A 14121-nucleotide genomic window follows, 5' to 3' on the forward strand; every position below is an offset into this window, starting at 1 on the left:
GTTAGTGCTTCGCCGTGTTGTACTTATTTGTGCATTTCCCGACTTTTCCGTTGCCATTGTCTCGTTCGTTTACCTTTGAGCACTGCTGTTTATGCAATTGCCGTGGCCCAGAGCCGGCTTTTGCAATTGACATTTTGATGATTTTTACGTTGTGTTTGGCATTAATTTCTGCCCGATTGCGCAAAAACCGAAAGTGATATGCAAGTGTGGTCGCCATTCGGGCCTCTTGGCTTTTGTGATTTGCTCGCCAAATGGGAACATTTTATGTCTTCATTAAGACGCCTCCTGCTGCTTTCGATCTCCGCCTGCCTGCTCATCTGGCTCTTGCTTTCAATGTCATTTGTTGTGTAATTGAAACATTATTATGGGCAAAACCGAGCCAAAACAAAACGAAAACTCGTTTTCGCTTTTATTGACCATTTGCGCGTCCTCACTCGCTTTTATTTCTCTTCAAGAAAGAAGCACACATAAAGTCTTTGGCTGCCTTTTACGGCTGCCTCTTAACAATCTGCTGCCGTTCGGGCGTCGTGACACTGATACTTGGCCAGAAGCCAGCCGGCAACTCTTTGTGGTCTTGACCAAATAAGTTGGCTGAACAGGATTGTGTGAGAAGCACCCATGTGGGAGCCATTTCAGCTCGCTTTTTGGCTCACCCGCTGGCCAAATATGCGAATCCAGTAAGGGCGAGAATTTGTGGGATTATTTCATTATTATTTCCACGTTCCCAAGTCCCATCTATAATGACTTTCTTTTGTACGCTCGCTCTTTTTCTAGTAGTCTTATTAATATGGAAATTTATTAATCCAGATTACCTCGGAGTACGGGAAAACTTAATTAAAGTAATCCCAAGGGGATTGATTGGTCGATTCTGTATTCAATCGAGCCATATGGAACCCACTTTGGCTACATTAAATGTGTCTCACACTTTGCATGTCATGTTTGGGTTGTTTGCTCATTGAATTTGCACAATAATTTTCTGCTTTATTCGCATTTAATGAAGTGCGCAGACAACAAAAGTCAAACTCAATTAGATTTAATCCAGCGAAAAAACGATGACGACATGAACTTTGAACTTTTGAGCTAATGGAATAACAACGATTCACTCTTTAATGTGCAATGTAGTTTGAATATAATGGATTACATTATATACATTACTATTAATTAGTTATTAGATTGCAAGTCCTGTCCTTTCCAGTCCTGGAATTTGTCCTGGAATGAACAGCATTCGACCAATTTTCTCACAGATGAGAGGTTTGTTTGTTGCACTCCTTGATTTTAAAGGGATATCCATTCAGTTTCGTTTGAATTTGTATTGGCTAACTAAATATTTCATACGATTAATTGTTTAACTAATGTATTATCTTTTCCTGTTGCAGAACACTTCGCCGCTGTGGGAGGATTTTGTTGCGAAGGCCGGAAAACTGCACACTTGCCTGAGGTAAGTTAACTTTGGGTGCACATGGGCGGCCAGCTATCGACTGCAGTTGCACAACTCTGGAACGAGAACTGCGTGTCAATAAACAAAGTGTTCGTTTGCCCAAGTTGCCTTTATGCGTTCCACTTCCTCACACTCAGGCGTATATAATGTGTCTATGATTATTTTTGTGCTCTTTCTGCGTTGCTAAATTTCTGATCGTCGGGTGAAGACCACCGACACAGACGTTGGGCTTTTGTTTGTTTTATTTTCTCTGTGCTTTTTATGCTCAGACTTGGCCCAAATTTTCTCGCTGGCAATGTCTGGGCATAAGTATATAGCCGCCGAATAGCGGCTGCATTAATCACTACCCACTATCACAGATCCTGTTGTCCGAGTTCAAATCACGGGGCTTGCCAAAACTCGCTCCGAGTGTTTGCCCACTGCGCTTGACACACATCTTGACCGATTTGCCGCGAGGTGAGGACGCCCGGATCTAGACGCCCAGATGGACCACTTGTGTATACCCTAGAGGTGGTTATTAAGTATTTGGGGAACAGGCACAATTATTCCAATCATCGCTTGGAAAACTATGCTTGCAATCAGTACGGAAATACTGCCAAGTATATTTCCACCGAAAAGGTAGTCAAGTCTTCAGATACCGCAGGTTCAGGCTTTTTTCTTAGCTGTCGCCTAATTGAAATGTCGCCCACGGGCAATTGGATAAGATGTATATTAAATCTAGCTGGCTGGGCCCACAATAATAATGATGTGCATTTGCTCTCCTCTGTTCACAGGGCCGCCATCCAAGCAATCGCCGCCTATTTGGATGCCTTCCAAAAGATAGCCGACGCGGCGACCAACTCAAGGGGTAAGTTCAAACCGTGGACTCGTCTACTACTGAAAGTACGGGGGATTCCCCTCTACCGCCGGCCCACGTACTGTATCTCTGTCCGCTGCTCATTATTCATGGGTCTACGCGCAGTCGGCGGCGGTCATCGATCTGATTTTTATACACATTCATGCTTTCGGTGTTTACGTTGTAGATTTTCCCCCTCTGCGTCCGAATGGCCATGTTGTTGCTCCGACTGAGCTCACGCATTTCGCTGGTTCTGCTATTTATATTTATTTATCGAGTGCCCGATTATGCAATGTCCGACGTCCGAATCCCACAGCCCACCTCAGTCCGCACGGGAAATGCGAAAATTACCAGCGGGTAGAGCTGTGATCGTTACCAGTCCAGCAGCTCGAATAGCACAAGATGTGGCTTTTCCATTGACCTTTTTCATTTGGCATGCACTTGTTAAAGTCCCGAGTCCTTACTCAATTCAAACGAGGTCCTATAGCGAACTTACCAGGTCAAGGTAGGGAATAGGCTTGAATAATTACTATTCCGCATTCGGTTTTCGTTAGCTAATGAAATGGTAGTCTTATAAGCAGGCCTACTCAATCGTGCAACTATTTCATTTATCTTGTGGAGATGCAGTTAGGAAAATATTATCATTGGCTTGAATCGCTCTCAAATGCATTGAATTATTATAAAATTCGAAATATTATAAAAGATAATAAAAATAATGTATATATCCGCTTAATAATTCAATTCGTGGCAGTTAATATTATGCATAGCTTGTTTCCTCCACATTCCCATAAATAAAGTGGTTTATGCGTAGTTGCTGTTGATTGAGAAATCCGAGTGTGAGATTTCTGCGGCAAACCGGCTTTATTCAGTTAATCTTCTAAATTCCGACTTAGCACTGCTGCAGGATTGGCAGACTTAACTCTTCAATCATCCGCATACGCAGTTTGGCATTAGCATATATTGATCCACTCCCGCCATGTGCACTTCTACTCCAACCGCCCCTCCATGGCTTGGGTGTATGGCTGGTGCTAAGTGCACATCCTCGTAATTCCTGCCCTGGCTAGCCACCCGTGCTGGCACCAGAAGCCTGCTGGCCGGGTCGTTTGCACTTGCTAAATGGTTTCATTAGTTTTAGTGGTTACTTGGCTTAGTGCGGTCAAGCATCGCCACAAGTGTCAGTTCTCCTTTAAGGCGCCCCAAACGAGGGTGAAACGCAGCTCGAGTCTCGGTTTGGATTCTCGATGCGCACTTGGCACACGGTTATCATGGTGGTGGTCCTCAAGGTGGTGGGTTTTCTGGGCACCCAGCTCATAGCTCATATCCATTCAATTATTTGGGATTTGGAGCAAGTGGCTCTGAGAGCCGGCATGTCAAAGGAGACTTCATAGGCTGCTGCCTACTTGGCAGATAATTACACAGTAAACGAGGATGGAAAAGTCATTCTCTGAGTCGGAGGCAGTGGCAGTCCGAGATAATCGGGCCGCCTGTCATTTGCTGGTGATATGCAGACGCAAAAGCAGGAGCAATAGCAGTAGCAGTAGCTGTTGGCCTGACCAGTTGTCCGGGATCCGACTTTGAATCTATCTGCGGCATGGCATAATGGGCACACACGGGACTTGGGACTCGGGACTCGGGACGCGGCACCACAGACTGGAGGAATGGAGTCCCGATTCGTGTCGCATGCAATGCTGTCCGCTGCGCCTCCAAATCGAAACGACAGCCCATGGCGTGCGATTGTTGCTGCATGCTCTAAACATTTCCGCTGCCAGCTAAGTTCCTCGTGCTCCGTGGATGGATGGATGTTCCCCTCCAGTAATTTAATTTGGCAACTGTTTAATATTGCATGCTTACATGCTTAATTTGGGTTACAAATTAAACGAGCGGAAAGTGGAACCTAGTGTCTTATATAAGCGAAGTTCAATACCTACATGATAACTTTCTGAATAAAACATGGGTTTTTAACATTTCGGGAAAGTATGTGCTGAATGATTCAAATCAAAGAACATAGTTTCCGATGGAATCATTAAACCTGCTTCGCCACATGACAACATGATTGAGTATTGTATGACGTTTGTTCCTTCGATTGCAGGCGCCTCCAAGGAGATCGGCACCGCCCTGACCCGCGTTTGCCTCCGCCACAAGGCGGTGGAGACACGTCTAAAGACCTTCACCAGCGCCATCATGGATTGCCTGGTGCAGCCGCTGCAGGAGAGGATCGAGGACTGGAAGCGCACGGTGGCCACCATCGACAAGGACCATGCCAAAGAGTACAAGCGCTGTCGCAGCGAACTGAAGAAGCGCTCCAGCGACACGCTGCGCCTGCAGAAGAAGGCGCGCAAGGGTCAGACGGACGGATTGCAGTCCCTGATGGACTCGCACATGCAGGATGTCACCCTGCGCCGGGCAGAACTGGAGGAAGTGGAGAAAAAATCCTTGAGGGCAGCCATGGTGGAGGAGCGGCTGCGCTACTGCAGCTTTGTCCACATGCTTCAGCCAGTGGTGCACGAGGAGTGCGAGGTCATGTCAGAGTTGGGTCACCTGCAGGTGCGTAGAACGCTGCTTACATGGTCAGCTCAGTGACTATTAAAGGTCTTTTACAGGAAGCCATGCAGTCAATTGCGCTAGTGACCAAGGAGCCCAGTGTCCTGCCCCAGGCCTCCGAGGAGCTAATCCACGACGCTAAGGCCAGCATTAATCTGTACCCGGAGTCCCCGGGTGGCGGCTCCGGCTCGCAGGGCGGCGGCTGCTCCAACTCGCTGGGTTCCCGAAAGAGCTCCGTCTGCTCCATCAGCAGTATGAATAGCAGCGGCTCGAGCAACTCTCCCGGTCACCATCACTATCCGCGCTCTCTGTCGCAGGTGCGTCATGTCCAAGGGCTTCCTAGGTGCCCGCCATCAAACCCGCATTCGGCATTGTAGCGTCCGCTCATTTCTTGGTTTTCATCAATGGTCTTTGTGTTTCGTTTTCGTTTTTTAGTTTGTAACGCCCGCAATTCGCTTGAAACCTGGTGAATCCAGTGATAGTGGCTTTTGCTCATCGCCAGCTCTAACAACACAGGTTTTCATTTGTTTTTCTTCCGTTCAATTTTACCAAATTGCAAATACTTCTTCATGACACCTTTACCTGCCTGGATTTTACTAACGACTCTACCGATTCCCCACAGACTTCGAATGCAACGAATCAAACGGCAAGTGTCTCCACCTGGCCCCCACATTCCCAGGATGGCGTCGAAGCACTGCCACCGACCGCTGACCGTCCGCACACGATTTCGACGGCATACGAAAAGGGTCACCAGCGTCCGCCGCTGACCGTCTACACGTTTCAAAATCCGGAGACCATTCACGAGTCGGGCAGCTGCCTGAACAATGGAACCGCAGCGGGAACCCCGAATGGACAGCCGTCATCCGGACAAGCCACTCCGGCCACCCAGAAATCACCGGCTGTCTCACTTAGTCGGCCTCCCTTGCCAGTTGTAAGTAGGGAGTAGTTTTAAAATCAAACTCACTAAATGATTAGCAAGAATTTGTGAAGGGTTTTTGTTTATTTTTTATTGTTCTGATGGCTGTTCTTTTGGCCATCCATAAAATATACTTATTAATCACTTAATGAGAAAAATACAGACTGTTTCAAATCTACTTTCCTCTTGAAGAATAAATCAATTGTATTAAGTTAAGGATATTGGTGCATTAACGAAATCAATTTCCAAGTACGAAGATTTTAAAACTACATTATTTTTCATATCTTAATTGCGCTTTGTAAAAATATCTGAGTTAGTCTAGGCAATGTTATGAAAGCAGGGTATTTGAATAGCCGGGCAACCGTCTATTGACTGTGTACATTCTATTAAGTTGTCTCTCTCGTTCTGTTGGCCATGATACTCGCCATAGAAGCCAGCCCATGTGGTGAGTATTCCCAAGTCAGAGCCCCACCAATCGTAGATCCAACAGCGCGCTCATCTGCATGCGCCCCGCTAGACCACTGACCACTAGGACCTTTAAGTCGCCTCATCATTAAACCCAAAACATTTCGATTTTCACCGTAGCTAACGAATGTCCTTGCCCACTTTCAGCGCTGCTCGTCGCTGGAGCGACCCCTTTCGGCCCAGAGTAACCACCGCCAGGGAAGCGGGAGCAACCTGCTGCAGCGCCAGTGCCCTTCGCCGATTCCGGCTCATATCACGAAAGGTAAATGGTGCGCAATGCCCGGCAATTGGCCAGCTTGTCTCCGTGTATGTGTGTGCACGCTTGCCCTTGGCTAATCCCATCAGTCTTACTAATGACCGTGTCCACCCGCATGTCCTTGCTAACATCATCCGCACACAGAGCTGTCCGCAGCGCATCATGCACAGCAGCAGCAGCAGCAGCAAAATCAGCAGCCTCAGACGCCGCCCACCTACGTGAACATGTCCGAGCTGGCCACCATGGCAGCTTTGAAGCAGACCAACCTGCAGCAGCAGCAGAAGCCCTCCACTCCGCCTCTGCAGCAGCAGAGCTCCATTGACTCGATCAGCTCGCAGCATTCCAACGACTCCTCTGGCTCGCATCAGCTCCTCCAGCAGCAGCAGCAGCAGCATCAGCAATCGCAGCAGAATCATCACCCAGCCACTGCCACACGCTCCCATTCCATATCCTCGACGGCCTCGTCACTTCACTCGCATCCGTCGATCGACTCCACCGTCGCTTGCGGCTCGCTGATGGGCCAGCACAACCACAGCACCAGCACCAACACGAACACCAACACCACATCGCCGTCCAGTGGCAGCTCCACGCCACAGAACCATTACTCGCCCCTGCTAACCAACTCCCCCACGTCCACTGCCGCAGGTACTCCCAGTGGCAGCAGCTTAGGTCCTGGGTCCGGTTTGGGATTTGTCTACCAGGTCAGCTCCCCGACACCGCCCTCCAGCGAGGTGCTGAAGATCACCGAGCAGGCCGCAGCAGGACAGGATCAGGGAGCAGCCAACAGCGTTGCAGACGAGACGGATGAGCGATCAAGGGCCTCTGTCCTGCAGAAGGCTTCGATGTTCGAAAAGGCGGCAGCTGCGGCTGCGGTCTCGCCTCCAGCTCCCATTCAGGTTGCATCCGGTTCCCCAGCTTCGGGAGGCGGAACTCGACGATCCGAGGCGGAGCAGCAGGAAATGGGTGAGTTAAATCCGCGACCAACACACCAGGAAGTGTGTCAATTGATCGTAGCACCCAGCCCGCCCAGCACCAAAGAGCACTTTGAACATGAGTCTCCCCTCTGTCCACTTTCATGTCGAGCGCCCGTTTTTATTTATAATTGACAAACATATCGTGAATATTTTTTAACCCCTAAATTTCTTTTTTGTTTTTCCCTCCCCTTTCTCTACAAATTTTTGGTTTGTTGTGTAACGCAACGACAACAAACTGCAAAACCAACTTGAAACCATAATTTGTTTTTTTGGTTTCGACTTCATGTTCACCCCACCCAAAATCTCTGTCATCTATAAACTACTATTCACAATAAACCAAATGCACCACAACAACAACTGCAACACCATCTCCAAAATCGATACCAACAAATATGAAAATATGAACTTAACAGACAAATCTTTCGAAGATTCAATACAAGCACTAAATAATTTAATTGGCGAACTAGACTCGTTCCAACGCGAGATCGATGAGGGCAAGGTCAAGCCGCCGAGCAGCAGCAACAACAACCATACGACCACCAGCAGCAACAGCAGCAGCGACAACAACAACCCGCCCGCCACCAGCAACATCGAGCCCTGCGCCATCAGCAATCAGACGAACTCGAGCGGCTGTGGAACGGACATATCCGACACCACGTCCGACGAACTGGCCGGCGACGAAATGGACGTCAGGCGGCGGGATCGAGACCGGGATCTGCTGGGCGCCAGCGATTCGGAGCTGAGTCGCTGCTATGTGAGCGAGACGAGTTCGCTAACCGGTGGCCTGACGGCCGGCGGCTATGAGAATCCCACTTTCGCGCACTTTGCCGCCAATGCGAATAGGGAGGACGCGGTTTCGCTGGCCTCCGACAGCGTTTGTCTGGGCCAGCCACGCCACGCCTACGTGGATACGTGCAGCGACAGCGGCAGTGCAGTCGTGGTGATCTACGACCACCAGATTCCCAACACGCCCGACATTGAGTTCGTGAAGCAGAACTCCGAGATTGTAGTGCTGCGGACCAAGGATCCGCAGCCCCACGCGCTGCAGCTGCACGAGATGCGCGAGCTGCAGCAGTTGCCCGCGAATTTAACCGGCTCACCGGACTCCTCGCCGGACTCGGCCGGTGGCCAGGCACCGCCAACAGCAACTGTGGCGCCCGCCAAGCAGCGACTCTCCTCGTTTCGCGCCACCAGCGAGCAGCAGTTGCAACTCCTCGGACGCGGCAGTCCGCAAAGAGGTAAAACACCCAGTGAGCAGGCAGCACAGAGCAGACCACAGGACCAGCATTTTCCACAGACACATCAGCAGGATGTGATCGATGGCAGTAGTCCACCAGTAGAACTTGCCAGGCGCCAGCTGCCCCCCAAGCCCACCAGCTTGAGCATTTTCAACGACCTAGTGTCCACTGCGGTCGATAGGCCTGTCGTGCCCCGAAAGTCGGACTTTAAGGCCGCTCTAGATGCTAAATTACGCAGGCAAAAGCTGAAGGTTAAACAGCAGTTGCAGCAGCAACAGCAGCAAGAAACGCAGCAGCAGCAGCAGCAGCAGCAAGCACCACCAGAACAGCAACACTCACCACAGTCGCCCCAAACCAGAAACTGTAATGTCACTAATCAACAAGCCGCCAATATTACTGCATCTGCATCTGCATCTGCAACCGCACCTGCATCCACAGACCTGTACCCGAATCAAAACCATAGAATGCCAAACCACAATCAGACAGCCACATCCAATCACAGGCAGTGCAAGACGCCCACAATGGCATTGTCACCGTCATCACCTCGCGGCCATTTGCCATTATCACCGTTATCACCGTCATCGCTATCGTCATTACCATTACCAGCCACCACTTCATCACCATCAAATGCTCGGTCATCGATGCTGCCCGCCAGTGAGCGACCACCCGCCCATCTATATGTGTGCTCCAATGCCCCAGCCAATCCCCATCATGCCAATAGCGTTACCAATGCCAATGCCAATGCTAATGCCCATCTCAAGCCGTGCATTTCGCCCCGGCCGGCTTCGTTGTCGGGTTCGTTTCGATTTGATTTTGATTTGTTTGGGTTTATATGGTTTTGGTTTTTGAATCCTTATTTACAATATGTTCCTACTTTGTTGTACTTTGCAAATATCCTTATCATTTTGTGCTTGCCGAAGTAACTTCACGTGGTTTTTGGTTTCTCGTTTTGCTTCAAGTTCGATGTGGTAACCTTTCTGAAATTGGAGTTGTTCGCGCCAAGCACTAAGCTCATGTCATCAAGTCACAATCATCAAGTTCAGATCATCCACAGACAACTCAAATACCGCATGATACTGCCACTAACTGCTAAATGCTTAATCACTTACTAGATTCGACCGATTGTAACTGCAATCTTTTTGTGAAATTGATTTTGAATCAGGGGAAACGTCTATCCTTCATGAATTGATATCGGAAGTGCCATCACTGCCATTAACGCTTTTCACTCGCTTCAGGGTCATCATTATGATTCACAGCAGACCCAGAACTTTCATAACTTTCTCGATCAGCAGTTCCTAACTCTGCGTCTATCGCTAACTTCTGGTATTAGATGGTGTCCTGTGTTTTGTGTGCCAAGTGTATAAACTGATTACTGTACATAACTGTGAATAACAGCAGAAACCAATGACTTAAGCCGCAAATTGACCGCCTCACTTACTTTGATTTTCACTTTTCCCAGGAGGAGCAGCCGGCGGTGGCTCCACGCGCATCGGACGGCGCTCGTCCATCAACCAGGCCAAGCCACCGCCGCCAGTTAGACGCAGTTCGTCGGTGACCCCCAGTCCCAATGCCTCGGTCGGGGTAAGTTAAACCTCCAATTACTAAAACCCCATTAAGTTAGCCACTTAATCTAAGCTAGTCGCTAAGCCGCTCAACTGTGGGTCACACACTCTTTGGTTTCTTCTACGCTTTTATTCTTTCACTTATGATTTAATTACGCAACGCAGCTGCAGCAGCAACCACAGCACGCGACTCTGTCGCAGCAGAGTCACCAACTAAGCAGCTCCAGCGAGCACTTACCGCCGCCACCGCCATTCATGCTGGACGCCACGCCCCAGATTCCCAGCTCCGCGCTGAAGGTATCGGAGACCGTAAGAGCCCTGGCAGCCATGCGGCACCAGCCGGCGTCACCCGTGTCCCTCAGGCGCATGCAGCAGCAGCAGCAGCAACAGCAGCACCAGCAGCAGCCACAGGTGCAGCAGCAGCAATCCCTACTGCAGGTGTGTGCACGCTAGGCCAGTTCCCATCTGCTTGAACTCCTACTCTCACCTGGCTATTTCACTTTGCAACCAAGTAGGGTGCCATCAATGTGTAGTTATGCATCAGATCGAAAATGTAGTCAGTTGAAAGCCATCATACTTTTTGGAAGTGTCCAGTGTCACAGGATTGCTCATCACTAATCGTAGACTGCAGGAGTTTTCGTTACTTTGCCAGCGTAAAAACAATATATTTTTAGCGTGCCTTTCATCTAACAATGGCTTTGTCCCATATATTTTCTAGTGTCAGCATTAATTGCACAACTTTTTGCTAAATATTACGTGTCGAAGGATGCAAATGTAGGTACTATACCCCAAGAAAAGCCAGTATATTTAGGCGAGAGAGTTAGATTATAGCCTAAGCTAGTAGGGGCCTAGCTAGTGCACGAATCTAGATCCACCTCCAAAAGTAGATTTTCTTCTGTTACCTATTATTTCATTTTATTTCAACTTTCATTTGCTTTACCACTACCACACACAAACCGAAACCCCCATCCCCCACGTAGTCTGCGCACAATTCCCCCCTGAAAGATGACCTGACCGTGTACTACGACTCCTACTTGGATCTGCACGCCTATGCGCAGGTCTTGGCCACTGGCCAGCAGCCAGGCGGCCAGCAGATGGCCAACCAGCAGCGCTTTACCCACCAGCAGCCACTTCAGCATCAGCATCAGCCACCGCCGCCGCCTGTCTACCAAGTCGATGCCGTAAGTGACCAGCGGGATCTCGCGGGCTACTAACCTGAACTAACAGCCGTCTGCCCTCCTTGGAACTTAGTTGTAATGCTGTATTCATAGATAACACTAGAGCTTAGCTTTGATCGTGCTTTGGCTAACTTTTAATTTGTGCCGTCTTCCTCTCGTTTTTCTCATGCCACAAACGCACCATCATTGACACACATTCACGACCAGACGTTCCGCACCTCGTCACCAGCCGCGGGCGGAGGGGGTGGCGGCGGCGGCATATACGCCCAGCCCAAACTGGTCAACAGCATGTCAAGCTTCCGCACCAGCAGCCCCAGTCCCAATGGACATGCTCACCCACTGCCACCGACACAGCCAAAGGCGAATCCGAACCTAATTGCACAGCTCAATGCACGACTCAGCGGGAAACAGCAGCAGCAGCAGCAGCATCAGCAGCAGGTCGAGGGGATCTACGGCAACCAGCAGGCGCCCGGAGGAGAGTCGCTCTACATGCGGAGTGGCTTGTCCATGTCGCAGCCGCAACAGCAGCAACACTATGACGGTAAATCTGACCAAATCCAGCTGCAGCACCAGCAACAGCATAGAATTTACGCTAGCTTCGGCACCTCATCATCAGCAATGTCATCGGCCCATGCGGCCAACAGCAGCACTAAGCCGTCCATTCTAACACCGACCACCTCTTTCAATGCATTGCCTCACTTTCCCCTGTCTTCATCCACATCATCGTTGCTCTCCAAAGTCAGCTCATTCTCGAACTCTTCATCCGCATCCGCATCCCCACCGACAACGGCAGCGGCCCCTGGCTCGGCCAATTCGCATTATCAGCCACCTCAGCCGCCGACTGCAGCAGCTGCTAACAGCAAAGACATGGCCACCTACTCAAGTTCGTTTACCAAAAATCCAGCAGCTGCGCAAACGCCGAGCATGAGACAGGCTCATTCCCATCAGCACCACCAGCAGCCGCCACAGCACTACACCTGTCCGCCTCCTCTGGAGGATCCCCCACCGCCGCCCATTTACGCCGCCGGTGCATCGGCTACGATGCCCAAAAAGATGGCCCGTCCGCCCACTGGCCAGAGCGCGTCGCACTCGAGCGCCTATGCAGCAGCCTCGTCCACGGCCACGCTGCCCAAGAATATGATGCAGCAGCAGCAGCAGCAACGGTTGCATCAGCAGCAGCAGCAGTATCAACAGCCGGCAAGCATGGGCATTGGCAACGGCAATGGGCACCTAGGCCAGCGTCCGCAGTTGCCGCTGCCCCAGCAGAAGCTCAGAGCTGCACAGCAGCAGCACTTGGCGGAGCAGCAGCAGCAGCAGCATCAGCAACATCAGCTGCAGCAGCACCACCAACAGCACCAGCAGCACCAGCAACGCCAGCCACCCATTCCTTCGCGCCACTCGAGTGTGCAGCAAAAGATATTCGTCTCCACGAATCCATTCATACAGACAACGGCCGTCAAGTTTCACTCGCCCTCGGCCTCGCCCACGTGCGGCTCTCCCGTCACTGGGTCTGGGTCCTTGGCCAGCATTTATGCCACAACCTCGCGTGGCGGCCACCATCACCAGCAGCAGCAGCAGCAGCAGGCTCAGCAGCAGCACTACTATCGCGATGCTGTGGGGGGCAACAGCAACGGCGGCGCTGCCTACTATAACCACAATGCCCATGCCCATTCCCAGGCACATCATCCAAGTAAGAGCGCGAGCTGGATTTGAATTGATTCGATTCGATTCGATTTCATTTGAGTTGATTGATTTCATTACGTATGATTTTATTGCAAGGAATGGCGCTGTTTTGTATATTATTGTTTTGCTGATTTGCGATTTCGCGACCATTAAATTTTGATTTGATGTTAGCTCTAAGTTTGGCGCATGCTGCATATGTTCTTTTGCTTTTCTTTCGTTTGAGTTATCGTTTGAAAAGTGTTGCTAATTAACCTGATTGAGACTGTGTCAAGTGCGTCTGGAAACTATAGGGTCAACATGGGAGTGCAGTTTCCGCCGCAGTCAACTTACATTACAATTTTTGCCATCATCAATCATCACTGAGTCATCTCTGAGCAACAATTGTTGACTTTTATTTTGCATTTCCATTTCCATTTGGATGACCACCATATTAACCACTTCTTCGCAAGCCAACATCCACACAACCATTGATCGATCATGTCTGCTTACCATTTTCTTTTATGCACCCGTATCGGTACCAACAACACATACCAATAGACTACGCGACAAGCACAAATATCGAAAAGACTGGCAGTATTCGGGCCAAGACCAAGGCCGAATTCCTCGAGAATCTCAACGCGAAACTGGCGAAGCAGGGAATGTCTGGACGAGCATTTGCCGTGCGAAACCTCATCAACAGCAAGGCCCTGGTAAGTAGTGCACCTCGACCGCAACTCACTCGATTGCCAACACTCTCTATGCTCTGTCCATGGCACCATGGCAATTAGATGTATCAAAATCCGCAAAAACTATCGCGACCCAGCGCGCAATACCGTAGACCACCCACCTATCCCAACACCAGCACAACCACCAATGCCACTTGCGAAGATCAGTGCTAAGTGCTAAGGTATTTAGTTCGTTCCTAGTCGTTCTCGTTCTCGTTCTCGTTCTCGTTTGAAGCCTACTAAGCCAGCTGGCAGCTAATCCACTCAGTGCCACGTTCTACCAACTAACTGCTCTCCGATCTAACGATAGACCCTAGGTTTTTCCCGCAAA

At 50.0% G+C, this 14121-nt stretch overlaps 1 protein-coding gene across 17 annotated transcripts in view; it reads left to right on the plus strand.

The window, feature by feature from the left end:
- Nucleotides 1-14121, plus strand: part of LOC6542895 (MTSS1-like protein) — a 37240-nt gene that overhangs the window by 22484 nt on the left and 635 nt on the right. Inside the window, exons 3-18 of one of the 17 annotated variants that reach the window (XM_026979459.1) lie at nt 1377-1438; nt 2212-2285; nt 4363-4817; nt 4874-5131; nt 5250-5330; nt 5437-5745; nt 6343-6457; nt 6596-7414; nt 7839-9458; nt 10123-10244; nt 10391-10663; nt 11206-11406; nt 11611-11944; nt 12197-13093; nt 13624-13775; nt 13854-13972. In XM_026979459.1, coding sequence (XP_026835260.1) covers nt 1377-1438; nt 2212-2285; nt 4363-4817; nt 4874-5131; nt 5250-5330; nt 5437-5745; nt 6343-6457; nt 6596-7414; nt 7839-9458; nt 10123-10244; nt 10391-10663; nt 11206-11406; nt 11611-11944; nt 12197-13093; nt 13624-13775; nt 13854-13964 — 5883 coding nt within the window. In that variant the 3' untranslated portion in view covers nt 13965-13972. Of the gene's footprint in view, nt 1-1376; nt 1439-2211; nt 2286-4362; nt 4818-4873; nt 5132-5249; nt 5331-5436; nt 5746-6342; nt 6458-6595; nt 7415-7838; nt 9459-10122; nt 10245-10390; nt 10664-11205; nt 11407-11610; nt 13094-13623; nt 13776-13853; nt 13973-14121 lie in introns of those variants that run through there. The other 16 variants (XM_026979467.1, XM_026979456.1, XM_026979461.1 and 13 more) reach the window with 16 other exon arrangements.

The sequence above is a fragment of the Drosophila erecta genome, unplaced genomic scaffold, assembly GCF_003286155.1.
Source record: "Drosophila erecta strain 14021-0224.00,06,07 unplaced genomic scaffold, DereRS2 tig00000055-arrow-pilon, whole genome shotgun sequence".
Classification (NCBI taxonomy): Eukaryota; Metazoa; Arthropoda; class Insecta; order Diptera; family Drosophilidae; genus Drosophila; species Drosophila erecta.